This window comes from Oncorhynchus gorbuscha, linkage group LGY (genome assembly GCF_021184085.1).
Source record: "Oncorhynchus gorbuscha isolate QuinsamMale2020 ecotype Even-year linkage group LGY, OgorEven_v1.0, whole genome shotgun sequence".
Taxonomy (NCBI): Eukaryota; Metazoa; Chordata; class Actinopteri; order Salmoniformes; family Salmonidae; genus Oncorhynchus; species Oncorhynchus gorbuscha.
In genome coordinates, this window is record NC_060199.1 from 2607521 (window position 1) to 2630171 (window position 22651).

Genomic DNA, 22651 nt, shown 5'->3' on the forward strand with positions numbered 1-22651 from the left:
AGTGGTTAGAGCGTTGGACTAGTAACCGAAAGGTTGCAAGTTCAAATCCACAAGGTACAAATCTGTCCTTCTGCCCCTGAACAAGGTAGTTATCCCACTGTTCCTAGGCTGTCTTTGAAAATAAGAATTTGTTCTTAACTGACTTGCCTAGTAAAATAAAAAATAAATAATGACAAAGCAAAAACAGGATTTTAGACATTTTTGCAAAATGTCAACAAAAAACACCTGACTACAGGTTTAACCTGCTACGAGTGGCCTGAGTTCCATAATGATTCAAATGTTCCAAATTATGGCACAGTGTATAATATAATCCACTAATGCTCGCGACCCCCAGGAACAACTACGCGGACGTGACAGAGGAAAGAAAGGTCAACGGAATGGAATGCTGCAAAATGTAGGAAATTGAATGGAATGCTGCAAAATGTAGGAAATTGACAGTTAGAAATGTTGTGGGTATTTTGGATGATGGCTCTCAATTGTGGCTAATATTTAACCCGATACAAATTGTAAACCAAAACGTAGAAAAGCGCGGGCAAAGATATTAAAACTAGAATCATAAACCAATTCGGTAGGTTGGGTGCTATACTGTCTTTTGCTCATTGGCTATAAAAACCTATACTAAAGCTTGGGTCTCTATACCTAATTCCTGCAAGTTATAAGGCCATCATTTTATAAACTTCACTATGTGAAAGTTGATATGCTTCAGTTTGCTGCCATATGACTGGTTTCCCATTTGTCTCCAGCGATCATAATAAGACAATATAGATCTAAAACAAGTGTAATTTATATTTACAATCCCCTTATCCAAATGGTTAACTCATTTACTTACCTCTGATCAATAGCTCTTATCAATTTCTAAATTACAGTGCGTGGAGAATGCTGTTATTTCATTCGCAAAAAGAAAGTAAATGCTTTTTCCACTTGGAACAGGCAGCTTTGCTCGACCTTATTCATGGTTTCCTCCCGCATAAAGGTGGTGAAATTATGAGTTGAGTTAAGTCAAGCTCAGAATATGGCGTATCTGTAGACATACCTCCGCCGCACCTTCATTTCTTAGATCTGCACCCTGAACGAATAGCGGGTGAATAGCATGCTATTCTCATGCTTAAGGGGATACCTCGGGATTATCTACTTGCCCAGAGTCAGATGAACTCGTGTCTAGTACGGAAGTTAGAGGTCATTTTGTGAGCCAAAACTAACTCGTTTTATTGCAATGACTAGAAGTACAGTATATGGGTATCTACTAGCATGCTAGCAGATACCTATAGACTTCCAGTCATTGCGCTAATGCTAGTTAGTAACTTCCTTGAAACTGCACCATTGCCAAAATACCAAAGTATCCCTTTAAGTTCAATGTCAGAATACATATAGAGAGAAAAATGCAAATTGTTCCATTTCCGCGCGCATAACTGTGGTCAGAACTCCGCCCCCAAGTGAATATACTCTCCTGATACCACTGTGCATAACTGTGGTCAGAACTCCGCCCCCAAGTGAATATACTCTCCTGATACCACTGTGCATAACTGTGGTCAGAACTCCGCCCCCAAGTGAATATACTCTCCTGATACCACTGTGCATGACTGTGGTTCTGCAGTATATTGTTTATTTATTTATTCTTTATGCAGTTATGTCAAGGTCAGCATAAAGGGGTAATGTTTCAAAATGCCGACAAACAGCTGTCATTTTATACGACTGCCTAGTGGTGCAGCGGTCTAAGGCACTGCATCTCAGTGCAAGAGGCGTCACTACAGTCCCTGGTTTGAATCCAGGCTCTATCACATCCGGCCGTGATGGGAGTCACGGAGGGCGGCATAATTGGCTCAGCGTCGTCCGGGTTTGACTGGGGTAGGCCGTCATTGTAAGTAAGAATTTGTTCTTAACTGACATGCCTGGTTAAATAAATAAATAAATACAAATTGTTATTCTGATGGTTTTTACATTTTAGCTTATTTTTGACTTACCTGAACTTGGGACACCCTAGTTAAGTTGAAAATAAGCTAAAACTTGCGAACTATCACTTTAATAAGCTAAAACTTGTGAATTATCCCTTTAATGTTGTCTCAGCAGAGATATTACTTACACTGTCCAATTTTACAGCAAAATGCAGGCTACACACTTGGGGCCTCGAGTTCTTAGTATTTGCTGTTGAAAATATAACCCAAATGTGATTTACACCTGCTCAGGTGCTCTCCATTCTGCACCTCACCTGGGACACCCAGTGTCAGTCAGGGAAATATGTGGATTTCGGAGGTTTTTCAAATTGACTGGGTCAGAATTGTTTTTCAAAGTAAGGCACTGTATTTACAGGGTTTTAGTTGTCTCTGGAAAAAAATAATAAATACCCTGATTTAAGGACTGGGATATGTGGTGACCACATGTTCACTAATGTAGCCTCCTTCATTGATACAGTAAAGGGTGTGGATTGGCAACTCCAACTCCCTCCTGGCTCAACTTGTTTAACCCCTAAGTCATGTTTGTGCCTTCTGCCTGCAAATGGTATGTGCTGAAACCTTTTCTCAATGCATAAATAACTTTTCCGAGTTAAGTTGTGTGTAAAGTTTGCTTATTTTGCTTACTGGGCTGTATCTAACTCTGTTACCCTCTCTAGTCCTATACCGGCCAATTACACGGTAACAGAGTGACGATGAGACTAAGATCTTTCACATTAAAATGTATGTCAAACAAAAATCAACGATTGCCAAGTTAAACAAACCATTTATACTGCAAATTAAACAAAAACACATTTACTTGAAGAACAGCGCAGATGCTAAATTTTGTAAGAATGTCATTCTGTTACCAAACCTTTCCACTAAGCTAGTGGAAGATAAGAAAAATTCAAACTACACTACAGATATACGGGTAACTGCCAAAATAACGGAAACGCAAACATAAAGTGCGATATAGGTGGGTTGATTGAGATGCATCCAATGCAAAAAACATCTCTATCTTAAACTGACAGATTTTTTCTGGGGATTTTTTTTTAATGCTAATTTGATTTCCGCAGCGGGGTGGACATCAACCCCAGGGGGTAAAGCTTATTTCCTGAAGTTCTGCTGGGGGACCCCTTGGGAACTGTGTCTGGAACTCTATTGGAGAGATGCAACGCCATTTTTCCATGAGAAACTCATTTGGTGTTTTGTTGGTGGAGAACGCTGTCTGAGGCACCGCTCCAGAATCTCCCATAAGTGTTTCATTGGGTTGAGATCTAAACTGAAACTGTAATGTAATTAAACTGAAATGGCCACGGCATATCGTTTACATCGTTTTTATGCTCATCAAACCATTCAGTGACCACTCATTTCCTGTGGATGGGTGCATTGTCATCCTATTGGGGCATAGGCATTGTAGCCAAAATAATGGCCTGCCCAGCATTTTTATACATGATAGCACAGCCACAAAGTGAAAATTGGTTAAAACCTATTGTAAAAATGTATGAAAATAAATATTTGCATTTTGGTCTTAATTTATGGTTAGTATGGTTAGGGTTAGTCGTAAGGTTAGCAGTGTGATGAAGGTTAGGTTTCAAATCTAAATTTAAGAAGATAAATGGTAGATTTCTGAGAAAAAGCCAATCTATTTAGAGGCTAGTCCAGGGTTTGTATACTACATCATCGCGATAGGATGCCCTTTGCATTGGACACAAGCCAATGTAGCTGTGCACACACTGATACGATGGATTTCAACCTCAAAAATCTTTCTTCTGACGCAGGCGTCGTCACCCGCACATTGCAGGTATTTAGCATTTACATGTATATATTATTTGAAATCCCATGAATAATTGTTTTTGTCGTGCTCTGACCGATAAAGTGCGTATGCTTTAATTAGGCCTGTTTTATTCTGAAGCTAATGGAATTCTAATGGGTCGCCCTTTTCAAATAAAGTTGCAAACACCAAACAAAAACTGTCAGGTCAAACATGATTGGTTTAGGTATTTCTCCCAGTTAAATCTGGTTAAGCCCTACTCCATAATTCATGGTTGTTCTCGGCTGCCGAGGTGTGCATGTGACGGTGGCATCCTCTAAACCTGTGTTGCCAGGTCAAGATAACATTTCTATCCCAATGACCACGCAAGGCCTGAAACTAGCCCCAAAAGTTTGCACATTTATCCAATAGGTGTCTTCATAATGACAATCGAAATACTTATGATATGCCAAATGATCTCATCTTAACTATAGAAGTGATTATTGATGTTTATGTGATTTAGGTCATTACAAGTCACATTGGGGCGGCAGGTAGCCTGGTGGTTAGAGGCAGGTAGCCTGGTGGTTAGAGGCAGGTAGCCTGGTGGTTAGAGGCAGGTAGCCTGGTGGTTAGAGCGTTGGACTAGTAACCAGCAGGTAGCCTGGTGGTTAGAGTAACCAGCAGGTAGCCTGGTGGTTAGAGCGTTGGACTAGTAACCAGCAGGTAGCCTGGTGGTTAGAGGCAGGTAGCCTGGTGGTTAGAGCGTTGGACTAGTAACCAGCAGGTAGCCTGGTGGTTAGAGCGTTGGACTAGTAACCAGCAGGTAGCCTGGTGGTTAGAGTGTTGGACTAGTAACCAGCAGGTAGCCTAGTGGTTAGAGCGTTGGACTAGTAACCAGCAGGTAGCCTAGTGGTTAGAGCGTTGGACTAGTAACCAGCAGGTAGCCTAGTGGTTAGAGCGTTGGACTAGTAACCGAAAGGTTGCAAAATCTACTCTCTGAGCTGACAAGGTAAAAATCTGTCGTTCTGCCCCTGAACAAGGCAGTTAACCCACTGTTCCTAGGCTATCATTGAAAATAAGAATTTGTTCTTAACTGACTTGCCTGGTTAAATAAAGATAAAATAAAATAAAAAAAATGCCATAAAATAATCATATTCCTTTAACTAGAGTATAAAAATCTAAAAACTCCACAGTTTTTGTTTCTCCAGGGATACGTGCAATGCCGTATGGGGTACGCCAAATTAATGTGTATTTATAAAAAAAAAATATTTTAGAAATCTTCACATTTTCAAACAGTATATTTTTTATTTTCCAACGGAGCTATACATTTGGGTGAGTTAAAACAAAAAAAATTCACTGACAAAAATAAAATGAAACCATCTAGTTTTCAGAGAAATAACAACACAATGTCAAATACAGGTAGTCTAGTCAAATAATGAACATCCAATCACATTAACCGTTTCTATCTTGCGGGAAAACTTCACTCTTGTGCAGACATTTAGAAACGAAACATGACAATTTAGAAAATTAGAAAAAATTAGAAAAATTAGAAAACATTTTTTGAGTGAGAATTAAGACAACTTTCGAGTTGTAAAAGCAACAGATACCATTCATAAGAAGGGGCTAGAAGTGTCTTATATGGTGAGCTACCGAGTGGCTAGGACAGGCAAGCCCCATACTATTGTGGAGGACTTAATTCTTCCTGCTGCCGTGGATATGGCAGGGACAATGCTGGGGGAAAAGGACAAAAAAACTATACAGACATTGTCTTCATCAAACTACACTGTTTCACGACGCATCAGTGACATGGCAGTGAGATGTTTTGAACCCATTCGCATACAAGCCATTGAATTCTATGCGTTACAGCTGGATGAGTCAACAGACGTGGCAGACCTGGCACAGGTCCTGGTATGTTATTTATGTGGGATCAATTAAGGAATCATCTTCTTCTGCAAACCACTCGAAACCAGGACAACATGAGAAGATCTTTTTTTAAATACTGGACAGCTTTGTGACATCAAATGGACTTTGGTGGTCAAGATGTGTTGCTATCTGTATTGATGGCGTAAAAGCCATGACAGGGAGAAATAGTGGTAATGCGCGTGCAAGCAGTAGCTCCCGACGCCACTTGGGTACACTGCAGCATCCACCGAGAGGCTCTTGCTGCCAAGGGAATGCCTGACAGCTTGAAAGACGTTTTGGACACTAGAGTGAAAATGGTTTACTTTGTTAAAGCAAGGCCCCTGAACTCTCGTGTATTTTCTGCATTACGCAAAGATATGGGCAGCGACCATGTAGTGCTTTAACAACATACAGAAGTGCGCTGGTTATCAAGGGGCAAAGTATTGACACGCTTTTTTTGAATTGAGAGACGAGCTTAAAGTTCTTTACTGACCATAATTTTCACTGATCGTATGCATGATGACGAGTTTCTCACACGACTGGCCTATCTGGGTGATGTTTTTTCTCCCCTGAATTATCTGAATCTCGGTTCTCTCCGCAACTATATTCAGTGTGCAGGACACAATTGAGGCTATGATTAAGACGTTGGAGCTCTTCTCTGTCTGTATTAACAAGGACAACACACAGGTCTTTCCATCATTGTATGATTTGTGTGCAAATGAACTCAAGCTTAGGGACAATGTCAAATGTGATACAGCGAAGCACCGGAGTGCGCAATTATGCAGGTACTTTCCTGAAACAGATGTCACAAACAACTGGATTCGTTATCCCTGTCATTCCTCCAGTCCACTTACCAATATCTGAACATGAGAGCCTCATCAAAATTGCAACAAGTGGTTCTGTAAAAACAGAATTTAATCAGAAGCCACTGCCAGATATCTGGATTGGGCTGCGCTCAGAGTTTCTTGCCTTGGCAAATTGCGCTGTTAAGACACTGATACCCTTTGCAACCACATACCTATGTGAGAGTGGATTCTCGGCCCTCACTTGCATGAAAACTAAATACAGGCACAGACTGTGTGTGGAAAATGATTCAAGACTGAGACTCTCCAATACAACCCAACATTGCAGAGTTATGTGCATCTTTTCAAACACACCCTTCTCATTAACTTGTGGTACGTTATTCACCCTTTTTGATGAACAAATAAGGTTTTATATGTAAGATGGTTAAATAAAGAGCAAAATGATTGCTTATTATTATATTATTATTTGTGCCCTGGTCCTATAAGAACTCTTTGTTACTTTCCACGAGCCGGGTTGTGACAAAAACTCACACTCATTCTTATGTTTAATAAATGTATCATATAGTGTGTGTGTGGCAGGCAAAAAACAACATTTGAGAGTGCGCTGACCCTGGTGCTAGAGGGGATACAGCTGGAGGTTGAATGTTTGAAGGGGTACGGGACTATAAAAAGTTTGGGAACCACTGATCTAGAGGGTGAGGTGATCACAGTACAAGTTAGTTCTGCTGCTGCCATTCTCCATATGTTGCTCTACAGCAGTGTTACTCACATTGGGGCCACTTTGGGTTGAGACAATCATTCAGAGGGCCGCACCTATCTTTAACTTGCTATACTTTTTCTTTCAAATATCATTTGTCAATTGAGGGCAAATTCAGAGCAATAGAGCACATGCAATTGATTTGATGTACAGCAGATCACAAATAAACATACACACATCACATAGGCTACATCACCAACAAAGAAGATGGTCAAAGGTAATGAATGTTTTATATTTTATTTGTGTGGTTTGTGTAGCGACGACTATGCTAATTATTTTGTTTACGTCCCCTGCGGGTCTTTTGGGGTGTTACATGCTATCAGATAATAGCTTCTCATGCTTTCGCCGAAAAGCATTTAAAAAATCTGACTTGTTGCCTGGATTCACAACTAGTGTAGCTTTAATTCAATACCCTGCATGTGTATTTTAATGAACGTTTGAGTTTTAACTAATACTATTAGCATTTAGCGTAGCGCATTTGCATTTCCAGAGCTCTAGATGGGACGCCTGCGTGCCAGGTAGGAGCAAGAGGTTAGGATGTTTTTAACATATAGCTTCAATAAAGTTCCAACCGGAGTATTCCTTTGTGTCTTGATGAGCAATGGAACGCAAGTGGATACCATGAGATATGCGCGTGATCAGAAAATGGCTGACTGCCAGTCACCTGATAGATTCTGCTCTCATTCAGTCCCACAACACAGTATAAGTCCCGTTCAAATTTCTATAGATGGTTGACATCTAGTGGAACCCATAGGAAGTGCAACATCATTAATATATCAAGGGGATTTCATTGGGAACTGTTGTGAATACATACCAAGCTCAGATTTCTCACTTCCTGTTTTCTCCTCAGGATTGTGCCTGCCATATGAGTTCTGTTATACTCGCAGACATCATTCAAACAGTTTTAGAAACTTTAGTGTGTTTTCTATCCAATACTAATAATAATATGCATATTTACATTACATTTAAGTCATTTAGCAGACGCTCTTATCCAGAGCGACTTACTGACTGAGGAGCAGGCAATTTACTTTGGGCAACTTATTCACCCAAGCTACTCAATACTGCCCCCCCCAGCCATAAGAAGTTATTAACATGGAAATCTTCCTCCATGTCCTCTGAAACAGCTGTGTGTTTTCACTGCCTAAATGTGGTTTAATGACAGTAAAGATGTTTACGTCAGGCTAAAGATATTTAAGTCAAAGGGATGATAAGGCAGCACTGAAAACACTTAGGGCCTAGTCAAAAGAACAATGACTTTGCCATGTACTGTATGTTGAGTCATTTATTATGAAGGGAGGTGATCTATTTCACAACTGCACAGAAGTTATTACAAATGAGTGAGCGGGCCTCTCTGCCCGAGCCTATGTGTCACAGAGGCCCACTCTAGTTGAGTGCGTCTGTTTCTGGGGTGTGGTTGGGAGCAGAGCACATAAGAAGAGAGTAGGAGTGGACGCTATCTGTAAGTCTGTCTCTGGCAGTGCCCATGTTTGCTCCACACTCTTTGCCCAGGCTATTAGGTTAATACAGCAGTAGCACCCGGCAAGCGAGAGTTGTCCTCACAGGGTTATTCATAGATGAACTTTATATAAAAAATATAACACCTGTTGGGTTCTGTCTGGGCTGCCTGTCAGATTAGATTAGATGGTTTAAGTGGGTAAAGGAGGCCAGGCCACAGGTGGATTGTTGAAGATTTTGTGTGTGTGTTTGAAAGTGTCCGAGAGGGACACACAGAGGTCTAAGTTTTCAGGCAGTATATCACTGTAGTCCTATCATGTTTTCTGAGGTGAGGCAGGTGGTGGCACAGAGGACCGAGTACCAGGTGAGGCCATCTCTTAATCTCAAAAGAGATAAATCAGATTTACAGGAGGACAGCCAAAGATAAGGGTACCAGCTACTGCCACACCTTAACCCACCCCAAGTCAAAGTCAGTCTTCACCTGTATAGACCTAGGGCCAACCCAGAGCCTGTTGTCCTTGTGAGTGAAGCTACGCTAGGTAGACAGGCCAGGGGTCTGACGGGGCAGGATTACGAGGACAGCAGCCAGCCGTAACACAGGAGATCACAGCGGGTCTCATCCAGGGGATTTAGTCTGATTGAATGTGTGGGGCAGTGGAGGAGGGATCAGGGGAGCAGGGACAGATTTCTTAACGCTTACGCTGAGCTCACCAGGAAGAGCTCAGTCTCTCCTCTTCAGTCAGAGAGAGAGGGAGAGTAGGCTGTGTTCCATGATTGGAAGGCAGACGACCATGGGACAGCGGAGTGTTATTTAGGGTCTGTAGTAGACTATTTGTGTTGGACTAAACTGCGAGCTTACTGCGCTGTCACTGACACAGAGATGGATAGAGAGCATTTTCTGTGTGCCATGGCTGGCAAGCTGACGACTGTGGGACATCGGAGCATTTATACAAGGAGCCTATCTGAGTGTGTCTGAACTGTGATCTCTTGTCATCACCATGAAGGACCCGTGCCGAGTTTGCGGCGTGCGCCTCATTGGCAGCCAGTGCCGTTGGATCTTCAACCCGTTGGGCAAGCGACAGCTCCAGGTCATCCTGTCCCACGTGCTGGGGCGCCAGGTCGACCGCGACCCTGACGGCCAGGCCTCAGAGTTCCTGTGCGGCAAGTGTGTGTTCACACTGGAGCGCGTGGTGCAGTGCGATGTGCAGATAGGCAGGCTGCAGGAGGAGCACGCCACTCTGGTGCAGCAGCTGCAGCAGGAGAGGGAGCACCTGAAGGAGTGTGTGGCCCACGTCTACGGACGCCATAACCCCTTGCCTAAGAGGCCCGATGTGGGGGGAAGAGAACAATGTTAAGGTCCCCCTCTGGAGGTCCTCTGAAGGTGGGGGAAGCCCAGAGGATTACGGGGGAGGGCAGTGTACGTCAGAGGGGCAGACCAAGGAAGGCGCGGGGGAGGGGGATGGTCGGGGGAGGCGCTCTGTGAGTATGGACCTCCTGGGTGGACCGAGTGGTCCAGGGGGAGTCACAGGTCGGTCAAGCTCAGTCCCCAGGAGGGTGCAAGCAGGGACAGATCTTTGCCAGGTGAAGAACCCCTGGCTACAGTCATCACGGCTCCGCTCCAGGAGCCTGATCTACCTGGACCTGGTCTACCGCAAGGGTACTCTCGCCTCTCCCGGCCCCAGGCTCCGCTCAGCCTCGCTCCAGTCCCTCAACCTTAACCCCCCCTCAACAAACAGAACCCCTGTGCCCCCTGCCACAGAGACAGCACAGAGAGTCGAAGATACCATTGAGGGAGCGTTCGCCCTCAGTTGGCCCAGCTACCAGCACTACCACACCCCAGAGAGCCCAGCCTTCCATCATCTCTGACCTGCTGCAGCTGCTGCGCTCCATCCCCAGACCACCAGTGCCAGGTGCCCCCGGAAGCCGCATCCCCATACTGCGTGGGAGGCCCAGCGACGGACAGCCGCTCCCCCCAAGACGCAGCCTCACCCCTTGGGCCTGGCACAGACTGAGGGAGGCAGAGTGGAGGTCCCTCCGGCACCTCACTGAGGAGTTTAATGATGATTACATGCCGCTCAGAGTCGAGGTAGTCCAGTCAGCCCAGACCCTTACTCTGTAGAGAATCTAAAGGCCCTGGAAATGTAGCCTGGTTAAACTAGACTGAATGATGCGCATGGTTTTGAATGATTAAAGATCAAAAACTAAATGGGATTCGAAGCTGTGTTCTGTTCCCATGTGTCCTAGTATTGCCCATGTGTCCTAGTATTGCCCATGTGTCCTAGTATTGCCCATGTGTCCTAGTATTGCCCATGTGTCCTAGTATTGCCCATGTGTCCTAAATGGGATTTGAAGCTGTGTTCTGTGCCCATGTGTCCTAGTATTGCCCATGTGTCCTAGTATTGCCCATGTGTCCTAAATGGGATTTGAAGCTGTGTTCTGTGCCCATGTGTCCTAGTATTGCCCATGTGTCCTAGTATTGCCCATGTGTCCTAAATGGGATTTGAAGCTGTGTTCTGTGCCCATGTGTCCTAGTATTGCCCATGTGTCCTAGTATTGCCCATGTGTCCTAGTATTGCCCATGTGTCCTAAATGGGATTTGAAGCTGTGTTCTGTGCCCATGTGTCCTAGTATTGGACACAATGCTATAAATAATCCCTCTGTTAACGCAATGTCCTTTTGTCCTTTGTTAGCCAACTCATCCCTCCTCGTCGATGAATATTCCTGAATCTTGTGCTTTACCTTTCCAGGGTTTCACTGAGCATCAGAGTGAAGTGAGCAGACTGAAGACAGCCCACAGGCAGCTGAGTGAGGAGATGAACCAGTTCAGAGCAACCAACCAGAACCTCTCCAAGACCCTGGTGGACACCCAGAACAACAACAAGGTAGATTGAAGTGGAAATAGAAAATAACCAATCTAACATGTTAGAGGCAGATTCATCTACTGTTCTGGCTACTTAAGGTCCCTGACTCCTGGTGTGTTTTAATAGGTGCTGTCTGGTAAACTGGAGGACACTGAGAACGAGCTCACCTCTGAGAAAAAAAACACTCTGAAACAAGACAAAACCATCCAGGGACTCACTCTGCTGCTCAAGGAGAAAGAAAAAGAGGTAAGGTTGATTTGTATATTGCTTTTTCAACTGCTTTTCTTTCTCCAATGAGTGTTGACCATGACAACACGATTTGATCGTGTGAAATGATAATATACTGTTGTAAATATACCAATGTATCACAGAATGTTGACCATTATAGTTTCTCTCCATACTCTATGCAATCTGTGTTACGCAGACTGAGGGCTTATGTAACATCATCACAACTAACCTGTCTGTCTGTCTGTCTGTCTGTCTGTCTGTCTGTCTGTCTGTCTGTCTGTCTGTCTGTCTGTCTGTCTGTCTGTCTGTCTGTCTGTCTGTCTGTCTGTCTGTCTGTCTGTCTGTCTGTCTGTCTGTCTGTCTGTCTGTCTGTCTGTCTGTCTGTCTGTCTGTCTGTCTGTCTGTCTGTCTGTCTGTCTGTCTGTCTGTCTGTCTGTCTGTCTGTCTGTCTGTCTGTCTGTCTGTCTGTCTGTCTGTCTGTCTGTCTGTCTGTCTGTCTGTTCCAGATTGAAGAGCTGTACCATGAGATTGAGGACAGGGACGAGGTTTTAGTCAAAGCCAGGGAGACGGCGCACAAAGCCCAGCTCCACAAATACCAGGCAAGACGTCAGACCAGACACTTAGCATTGGTCCCGTTCCAGGCTCAATACATTGCAGTCGCACTAAACTCATCAACCAATGGCTGTGAGCCACGTCAGTCGGGCTTGCTATGTCATATGATGTCATTAGCTAAACACCTATAAAGGCATTGTAACTCTGCTACTCTGCTGTAATTCCAATGTGCTGTCCCTGCAGGATTCCGCGATCAAAACCTTTTTGCAAAATTAACAATTCTCCCCATATTTTGCAAGGGATTGCAAATTTGACCAATCACTGCAATGTTACCACATAAAAAATTTAAATCAGCTCAATATTACATATAAAACTGACACATCACCGTAGTTCAAAAAGAGGGCTCGCAATTTCAACCAGCCAATGCACATTTACCTCATATGGTTCAATCAAGACCCAATCAAACTTTTTCCCTTGTCAGCGCATTTTCGGGAGAATTTTGAGAAAATCCCTGCATATTGCCATGCAAAATGTCAGAATTGTCACAGCAGAATCAAACATTTTTGTCTGCAAATATCACATAAAATCCCCCTGAAGTCTTGGAGGGACTGAATGTGTGTACAGTATATGCGTGTTTACAAAAGGTCACAAATGCAGACTCAACATGTACACCACACACTAAAAAGACAAAAAAAGAGGTCTCCTGCTTCTCTAACTGTATCCTAATTTCATGCTTTCCCCTGTGGAGGAGCACCAGAACCATTTGATGGAGAAGCAGGAGGAGCTGGCCCAGCTCCAAGGGGAGCACCAAACCAAGCTGCTGGAGGCCCAGAAGCTGCAGCGCTCCCTGGGCAGGCAGAAGCAGGCCAAGGAGCAGCTGGACCAGGAGCTGTCAGACCTGCAGCAGGCCAAGGAGCAGCTGGACCAGGAGCTGTCCGACCTGCAGCAGGCCAAGGAGCAGCTGGACCAGGAGCTGTCCGACCTGCAGCAGCAGAAGGTCGACAAGGCCCTCAATGTAAGCCCACGGGAGGAATTTAGATTCTGTCATTGTGAGGGAAAACTTTGATAACGGCAAGCTGGCAGCAGGTCTGCTGTTTTTTTTTTTTTAACCACATAACTACATGGTTTTATGTAATATAATGCAGAGTGTATTACCCAAAGCCCTTTGCCCAAAATATGAGGGTGACTTATTCTCAGTGCTTTTGCTAACCACGTGACCCGACCAGGAAAGAGAACTCCTGACCCTACCTGTAATCAACCTTATGAGCACAAGACCTTGAAAATACTGTATGTGGTTTTGGTTGAAAATACCTTGAAAATACTGTATTTTCAATGCAACCAGTCAGTGGCATTGTTCTAACCCCCAGGAGGTGCAGAACCAGCTGAAGAAACTGACCGGGGAGCTGGGCGAGAGGGAGAGCAGCCTGAAGCAGCAGTACCAGGAGCTGCTGGAGCAGACCAAGAGGAGGCTGCAGGGCCATGAGGTCACCATCCAGCGCCTCACCACTTGCCTGACCGACAAGGAGCAGCAGCTGCAGGTAGAGAGATATAATGCAGGAGGGCAGTGAAGAAGAAATGGATAGTCTAAGAACTAGAGCAACTCTAGGTGAAACCATGGAAACATAATCATAGAAGGGGTTTAGAGCCTCTAACCCTGACCATTTGGAGAGGCCAATTCTATAGTTTCTATGGGTGAAACTAGGTAAAGGCGATGTGCTAGCACGGGAACTGGTTCTGGCACAGGAACTGGTTCTGGCACAGGAACTGGTTCTGGCACGGGAACTGGTGCTGGCACGGGAACTGGTGCTGGCATGGGAACTGGTGCTGGCACGGGAACTGGTGCTGGCACGGGAACTGGTGCTGTCACGGGAACTGGTGCTGTCACGGGGACTGGTGCTGGCACGGGAACTGGTGCTGGCACGTGAACTGGTGCTGGCACGGGAACTGGTTCTGGCACGGGAACTGGTGCTGGCACGGAAACTGGTGGTATAGCACGGGAACTGGTGCTGGCACGGGGACTGGTTCTTTTTTTTCTGTCTCTATTCTATCTTGTTCCTTGTCTAACTTTCACACTATTTTCTCTCACTTTCTCTACCTCCTCTCTCTGTCTATTTTCTCTCTTCCTCTCAGGAGTACATGAACATAACGAGAGACATGGAACAGAGCAGAAGTCCTGGGGGAAGCGACACCATGCTGTCGAAGCTTCGAGAACAACTGAAACAGAAAGAGAAGGCTCTGGAGGTGTGCTTTCTATCAATGTCTTTTTAAAATAAAATATTTCACTCACTCACACACACACTTTCTCTCATGTTCTAGATCTGTCTCATCTGACAAAGAATGTTGTAAGCATCTACAGTCTTTATTATCAGCCTGTTTTATTGCTCCTCTACAGGAAGCGCTGGATGATAAGTTTGCGGCTCTAGAAGAGAAAGACAACGAGATCCACCAGCTGCACCTGTCACTCAGGGAGAAGACGAGGGACCTGGAGAGACTCAACAAACTGCTGTCTTACAATGAGGACACCATCAATGTAGGGACCACTAGTCCTGTTCACACTACCTTGACTGCTCAGTGCTCACACTGTTTGCAATCCCTAGACACTTGTGGAGATCTGAGAGGATTTGATGGTGATAGCTTACCTTACTCCTGGGATAAAAAGCATGTTCAATGAAGTCTCAGCCGGCACTATTTTTCACACCTCTTGGACTAACACATATTCTCACTTCCGAACTCCAGAGTTTTGACACGTTGATAAAGGAGAAGGACGTGGAGCTACAGTACCTTGTGAACATGCTGAAAAACCTGCAGCAGGCCAAGCAGGACGTGGAGGACAACCTGAACTGGGCCTGCAAGGAGAAGGATGCCATCATTAGCCAGCTGCAGCTCTGCCTGGAGTGCAAGACCAAGGACATGGAGGTAGGCTGCTGAGACATGCACAAAGAAACATGCTAATGCATGCACTCACTCACCCATCCACCCACTTATTCATTTATTAATTCACTCACACATAGACACATACTTACAGTACGTACATACCCCCGTAGATACACACTATCCATCAAAAGTTTTTTCTTTATTTTGACAAATGTTTACATTGTAGAACAATAGTGAAGACATCAACACTATGACATAACACATATGGATTCATGTAGTAACCAAGAAAGTGTTAAACAAACCTAAATATATTTTATATTTGAGATTCTTCAAAGTATCCTCCCTTTGCCTTGATGACAGCTTTGCACACTCTTGGCATTCTCTCAACCAGCTTCATGAGGTAGTCACCTGGAATGCATTTCAATTAACAGGTGTGCATTGTTAAAAGTTTATTTGTGGAATTTCTTTCCTTCTTAATGTGTTGAGCCAATCAGTTGTGTTGTGACAAGATAGGGTTGGTATACAGAAGATAGCCCTATTTGGTAAAAGACCAAGTCCATATTATGGCACGAACAGCTCAAATAAGCAAAGAGAAACAGCAGTCCATGAAAGTCAGTCAGTCCTGAAAATGTCAAGAACATTGAAAGTTTCTTCAAGTTCAGTCGCAAGAACCACCAAGCGCTATGATGAAACTGGCTCTCATGAGGACCACCACAGGAAAGGAAGACCCAGAATTACCTTTGCTTCAGATGATAAGTTCATTAGAGTTAACTGCACCTCAGATATTTCAGCCCAAATGAATGCTTCAGAGCTCAAGTAACAGACACATCTCCACATCAACTGTTCAGAGGAGACTGCGTAAATCAGGCCTTCATGGTCAAATTGATGCAAAGAAACCACTACTAAAGGACACCAATAAGAGGAAGAGACTTGCTTGGGCCAAGAAACACGAGCAATAGACATTAGACCGGTAGAAATCTGTCCTTTGGTCTGATGAGTCCAAATTTGTGATTTTTGGTTCCAACCACCGTGTCGTTGTGAGACGCAGAGTAGGTGAATGGAGGATGTCTACATGTGTGGTTCCCACCGTAATGCATGAGGAAAGAGGTGTGATGGTGTGGGGGTGCTTTGCTGGTGACACTGTCTGTGATTTATTTAGAATTCAAGGCACACTTAACCAGCATGGCTACCACAGCATTCTGTAGTGATACCCAATCCCACCTGGTTGCGCTTAGTGTTAGTATCATTTGTTTTTCAACAGGACAATGACCCAAAACACCTCCAGGCTGTGTAAGGGCTATTTGACCAAGAAGGAGAGTGATGGAGTGCTGTATCAGATGACCTGGCCTCCACAATCACCTGACCTCAACCCAGTTGAGATGGTTTGGGATGAGTTGGACCACAGAGTGAAGGAAAATCAGGCAACAAGTGTTAAGCATATGTGGGAACTCCTTCTAGACTATTGGAAAAGCATTCCAGGTGAAGCTGGTTGAGAGAATGCCAAGAGTGTGCAAAGCTGTCATCAAGGCAAAGGGTGGCTACTTTGAAGAATCTCAAACTTTTTTGGTTACTACATGATTCCATTTGTGTTATTTCATAGTTTTGATGTCTTCACTATTATTCTACAATGTAGAAAATAAAGCAAAACCCTTGAATTTTTGTATTATTTATTTTACCTTTATTTAACTAGGCAAGTCAGTTAAGAACAAATTCTTATTTTCAATGACATTCTAGGAACAGTGGGTTAACTGCCTGTTCAGGGGCAGAACGACAGATTTGTACCTTGTCAGCTCGGGGATTTGAACTTGCAACCTAGTCCAACGCTCTAACCACTAGGCTACCCTGCCGGCCTGACTTGAACTGTACATAACACATAGAAAAACACACAGTTTGCAATATACTCACAACAAATACCCACAAAAATGGACACTCACTCGACACAGTCATACAGTAATAATATATCCATAGCCATCTTAGCTCACGTCTCTCTTGGAAAAAAGTTCTCTCCAAGGGACAAAGCTGGATAAATAAAGGTTGAACAAAAATATATATTCAACTCATTCTTTCTCTCCGTGTCTCTCCATCGCCCTCTCTGTGTGTAGGAGATGGCGAATGCCTTGCTTAGTCAGTCCCAGTCTCAGGCCTGTGACCTTGCAGAGCAGATGGGTCAGAGGTTAAAGGTGACAGAGGCCATGCTGGCGGAGGCAGTCAAGGCCCGGGAGAGGCTGGTGGAGAACAACAAGAGCACCGTGGAGGGTCTGCTGTCCACCATCAGCAGCAACGACCAGCTGCTCAATGTACACACACACACACACACACACACACACACACACACACACACACACACACACACACACACACACACACACACACACACACACACACACACACACACACACACACACACACACACACACACACACACACACACACACACACACACACACACTCATATCCTCCAATCTGTCTCAGACACATTCATCTACACCCAATAACATGTCATTTTTACAGGAGGTGTAGTTTTATGTTCTCTCATGTCTGTGTTGTCTTACCAGGAGTCAGCGGAGCACTATAACCGCACACTGTCTGAGCGCACCCAGGAGATCCAGGAGCTGAAGCGACAGCTGTTTGTCCGACAGCAGCAGCTGGCCTTGGCAGAGAAACAGAGTTCTGAGGCAACACAGGAGGGTTACCTGGAGACTGCCGAGCTCAGGGCCCTGCTGACGGAGAAGGACTCCATCATCGACGTAAGTGGGACCGAAAGCGCTACTCAGTTATTTGGTTAGATGCATTGTAAAGAAATGACTATTTTGTAAAGTGTGGGGGTCATTTTTAAGAGTTTAGGATTTATATGGGTGCTGGCTTCACTGTGTGTAGGATTTTGCTCCTGCCCAACTCATACGCAGTAAAAATGGAAGACACTTTGGTTATTATTATTATATATTATCTCGAATCCCACCGTACCTTCTCCGCTGTGCAATCTGGTTTCCGAGCCGGTCACTGGTGCACCTCAGCCACGCTCAAGGTACTAAACGATATCATAACCTCCATCGATAAAAGACAGTACTGTGCAGCCGTCTTCATCGACCTGGCCAAGGCTTTCGACTCTGTCAATCCTCATATTCTTATCGGCAGACTCAGTAGCCTCGGTTTTTCTAATGACTGCCTTGCCTGGTTCACCAACTACTTTGCAGACAGAGTTCAGTGTGTCAAATCGGAGGGCATGCTGTCTGGTCCTCTGGCAATCTCTATGGGGGTTCAACAGGGTTCAATTCTCGGGCCGACTCTTTTCTCTGTCTATATCAATGATGTTGCTCTTGCTGCGGGCGATTCCCTGATCCACCTCTACGCAGACGACACCATTCTGTATACTTCTGGCCCTTCCTTGGACACTGTGCTATCTAACCTCCAAACGAGCTTCAATGCCATACAACACTCTTTCCGTGGCCTCCAACTGCTCTTAAACGCTAGTAAAACCAAATTCAAGCCTCCTTCTCTCACGCCGCCAAACTTACCCTAGTAAAACTGACTATCCTACCGATCCTCGACTTCGGTGATGTCATCTACAAAATAGCTTCCAATACTCTACTCAGCAAACTGGATGCAGTTTATCACAGTGCCATCCATTTTGTTACTAAAGCACCTTATACCACCCACCACTGCGACCTGTATGCTCTAGTCGGTTGGCCCTTGCTACATATTCGTCGCCAGACCCACTGGCTCCAGGTTATCTACAAGTCCATGCTAGGTAAAGCTCCGCCTTATCTCAGTTCACTGGTCACGATGGCAACACCCACCCATAGCACGCGCTCCAGCAGGTGTATCTCACTGATCATCCCTAAAGCCAACACCTCATTTGGCTGCTTTTCCTTCCAGTTCTCTGCTGCCTGTGACTGGAACAAACTGCAAAAATCACTGAAGTTGGAGACTTTTATCTCCCTCACCAACTTTAAACATCAGCTATCTGAGCAGCTAACCAATCGCTGCAGCTGTACATAGTCCATCTGTAAATACCCCACCCAATTTACCTACCTCATACCCATACTGTTTATATTTATTTACTTTTCTGTTCTTTTGCACACCAGTATCTCTACCTGCACATGACCATCTGACCATTTATCACTCCAGTGTTAATCTTCTAAATTGTAATTATTCGCCTACCTCCTCATGCCTTTTGCACACAATGTATATAAACTATTTTTTCTTCTTCTTTTTTCTACTGTGTTATTGACTTGTTAATTGTGTAACTCTTTGTTGATGTCCGTTCACACTGCTATACTTTATCTTGGCCAGGTCGCAGTTGTAAGTGAGAACTTGTTCTCAACTAGCCTACCTGGCTAAATAAAGGTGAAATAAAAAAAATATGTGTGTGTTAATGCTGGGCCAGAACAAAAGCCTGCACACATCATTGGCCTGCACACATCATCCCTGATTTCCCTTGCAATAATTGCTCCTCGTAGAGTAACGTTGAATAAAGATAATTGCAAGGTTATTTAATTGCAAGGTTATGAACAAGAGAGCTCCAGTGTGTTAAACATTTGATTTCCTCTTCAAGAAACTTCTGGAGCGTGGGCAGGAGAGAGACCAGTTCCTGGCTGAGTTAGGGCAGAAGGAGCCTGCACCGCCCCAGGTGATGGAGATCAGACAGACCATCAAAGTTCTGCAGGAGAAGCTGGAGGAGAGGGAAGGTGAGAAACTCGTATCTCGAAGGCATTTTCAAAGCATTCAGGAAACGGGGGAAAACTTTGGGTTGAACGTTGCTTTCTTTAGTCTCTCTGGGAAAGGTAACCCATTAACATTGTCCTCAACTGCTCTGTCCCTCTCTGTAGTGCAGCTCTCCAAGAAGAACAACGAGGACAACATGGAGAAGGTCCCTCTCACCGAGAATACTCTGGTCATCCTGAAGAAGGAGCTAGCTCAGAAGACTGATGCTCTCAACAAGGCTCTGAAGAGGGAGAATGACCTCAAAGTGAACTAAAAGAACACACGAACACCCCTGCTCATTCAAGGTGTGTCACATTTTGGGTGTTTTGTTGGCTCATCATTCTTAGGCACAGATCTAGAATCATCTTACCCTCCACAAATCCTAATATTTAACCATTAGATGGAAAAACACAAACCTGACCTTGATGTCTTCCCAATGTTCCAGATGTCCCTAGCTGATCTCAAGTCAGTGTTGTCAGAGCTGAAGGAGCGTATCGAGGTCCAGGTGGTCAGTATAGACTCCCTCACCACCACCCTTGGGACCAAAGACAAGATTATAAATGAGTGGACGACCAGTGGCATCTTCACACACTCATACACACATTCAAACAGGCTCATTAGGTTATCTGGTGCCATTTTGGGTTCACGGGTAGCTTTCATAGGGTTCATCCATTTGACTAACCTTGAACTGAACTTATCCATCACCACCTGTTCTACTCTTGAGCGTGGCTTTAAAGTTGAAACCATGTATTGCATTCGTTGTAAATTGTAATGAACATGTCTGGACAATACATTTACTTCAATACGTTTGTTTTTTCAACCCTTTAAGGGCACATTTTAATTTGCTGTTACCGACACACAATACCACCATAATGTCAAAGTGGAATTATGTTCTTAGAAATGTTTACTAATTAATTAAAAAGGAAAAACAACTTGCAGACTTGTTTACGTGTTGCTGTGCGTTTTGTTGCCAACCTTACTTTGCTACCTGACAACTTTACGGTTTTTACTTTTTAACTACAGTTCATATTTTTTAGTTTTCCCAACTTTTTTTCATTCAACTTTTTCACTCCTTATGCTTTAGTTGGACCAATAGCCGACCTCCAGACGCCGAAGCTTCCTGCCATTAGCTCTGACAAATTGAAAACCCTGGTCATTGGCGACTCCATTAGTATCAGACTTAAAACGAATCATCCAGCGGTCATACACTGTTTACCAGGGAGCAGGGCTACCGACGTTGAGGCTAATCTGAAGATGGTGCTGGCTAAAGCTAAAACTGGGGCAGGGCTACCGACGTTGAGGCTAATCTGAAGATGGTGCTGGCTAACTGGTGAGTGTAGACAGTATAGGGATATTGTTATCCACGTCAGCACCAATGATGTTAGGATGAAACAGTCAGAGGTCACCAAGCGCAACATAGCTTCAGCGTGTAAATCAGCTAGAAAGATGTCGGCATCGAGTAATTGTCTCTGGCCACCTCCCAGGTAGGGGGTGATGAGCTCTACAGCAGACTCACAACTCAATCGCTGGTTGAAAACTGTTTTCTACAACCCCCAAAAGATGGCATTTGTAGATAACTGGCCCTCTTTCTGGGACTCACCCAAACACAGTTTTAACCTGTCCAAATCAATAACCAATATGTAGAAACAGTTTGTTCCCTGGCCTGTTGAGGAGTGACGGACTCCATCCTAGCTCTCATTTTATCTACCAACATAGACAGGGCTCTAACTCCTCTAGCTCCACAATGAAATAGGATGCAGGCCAGGCAGCAGGCTGAAAGCCAGCCTGCCAGCTTAGTGGAGTCTGCCACTAGCACATTCAGCGTAGTCAGCTCAGCTATCCCCATTGAGACTGTGTCTGTGCCTCAACCTAGGTTGGGCAAAACTAAACATGGTGGGGGTCGCCTGAGCAATCTCACTAGAATAAAGACCTTCTCTATTCCTGCCATTATTGAAAGAGATCATGATACCTCACATCTCAAAATAGGGCTACTTAATGTTAGATCCCTCACTTCCAAGGCAGTTATAGTCAATGAACTAATCACTGATCATAATCTTGATGTGATTGGCCTGACTGAAACATGGATTAAGCCTGATGAATTTACTGTGTTAAATGAGGCCTCACCTCCTGGTTACACTAGTGACCATATCCCCTGTGCATCCCGCAAAGGCGGAGGTGTTGCTAACATTTACGATAGCAAATTAAATTGACAAAAATATGTAACCTACTCAATCACTTTTTATAGCTACTGTTTACAAGCCTCCTGGGCCATATACAGCATTCCTCAGTGAGTTCCCTGAATTGCTATCGGACCTTGTAGTCATAGCAGATAATATTCTAATTTTTGGTGATTTTAATATTCACATGGAAAAGTCCACAGACCCACTCCAAAAGGCTTTCGGAGCCATCATCGACTCAGTGGGTTTTGTCCAACATGTCTCTGGACCTACTCACTGTCACAGTCATACTCTGGACCTAGTTTTGTCCCATGGATTGAATGTTGTGGATCTTAATGTTCCCTGGCCTGTTGAGGAGTGACGGTATGCTACTGTAGAGCTCTACTTCCAGTCATTGCGCTAATGCTAGTTAGCATCAGGCTCGTGATACTACCTCTAACTTCCTTCATACTGGACACGGAGACATGAAAATGGTACCTACGGTATAGCCTTTTTGACATCCCCAGGTTGTACAGTGCTTGAAAGTGGGGAGCAAGCAGTGAGCAGCTGTTCACATTTCCTTTGATCAAATCTACAGTCCCACTAGTCTATCAATATCCAGTGTAATATTTACGGAACCTGCTGATTTCCAGTTGGCGCCCATGTCGGTGTACGCCT

The 22651-nt window shown here is 44.4% G+C and overlaps 1 protein-coding gene across 1 annotated transcript; it reads left to right on the top strand.

The window, feature by feature from the left end:
* The first annotated feature begins 9596 nt into the window (after positions 1–9596).
* Positions 9597–20760, top strand: LOC124016623 (myomegalin-like). Its single transcript, XM_046332150.1, has 15 exons — positions 9597–9929; positions 10358–10684; positions 11346–11480; positions 11586–11705; positions 12194–12286; positions 12988–13254; positions 13607–13777; positions 14370–14480; positions 14632–14769; positions 14976–15155; positions 17216–17410; positions 17669–17860; positions 19669–19801; positions 19943–20122; positions 20263–20760. The coding sequence occupies exons 1-14, from the start codon at positions 9597–9599 to the stop codon at positions 20089–20091; spliced, it is 2544 nt and encodes an 847-aa protein (XP_046188106.1). The 3' UTR covers positions 20092–20122; positions 20263–20760.
* The last annotated feature ends 1891 nt before the right edge of the window (positions 20761–22651 follow it).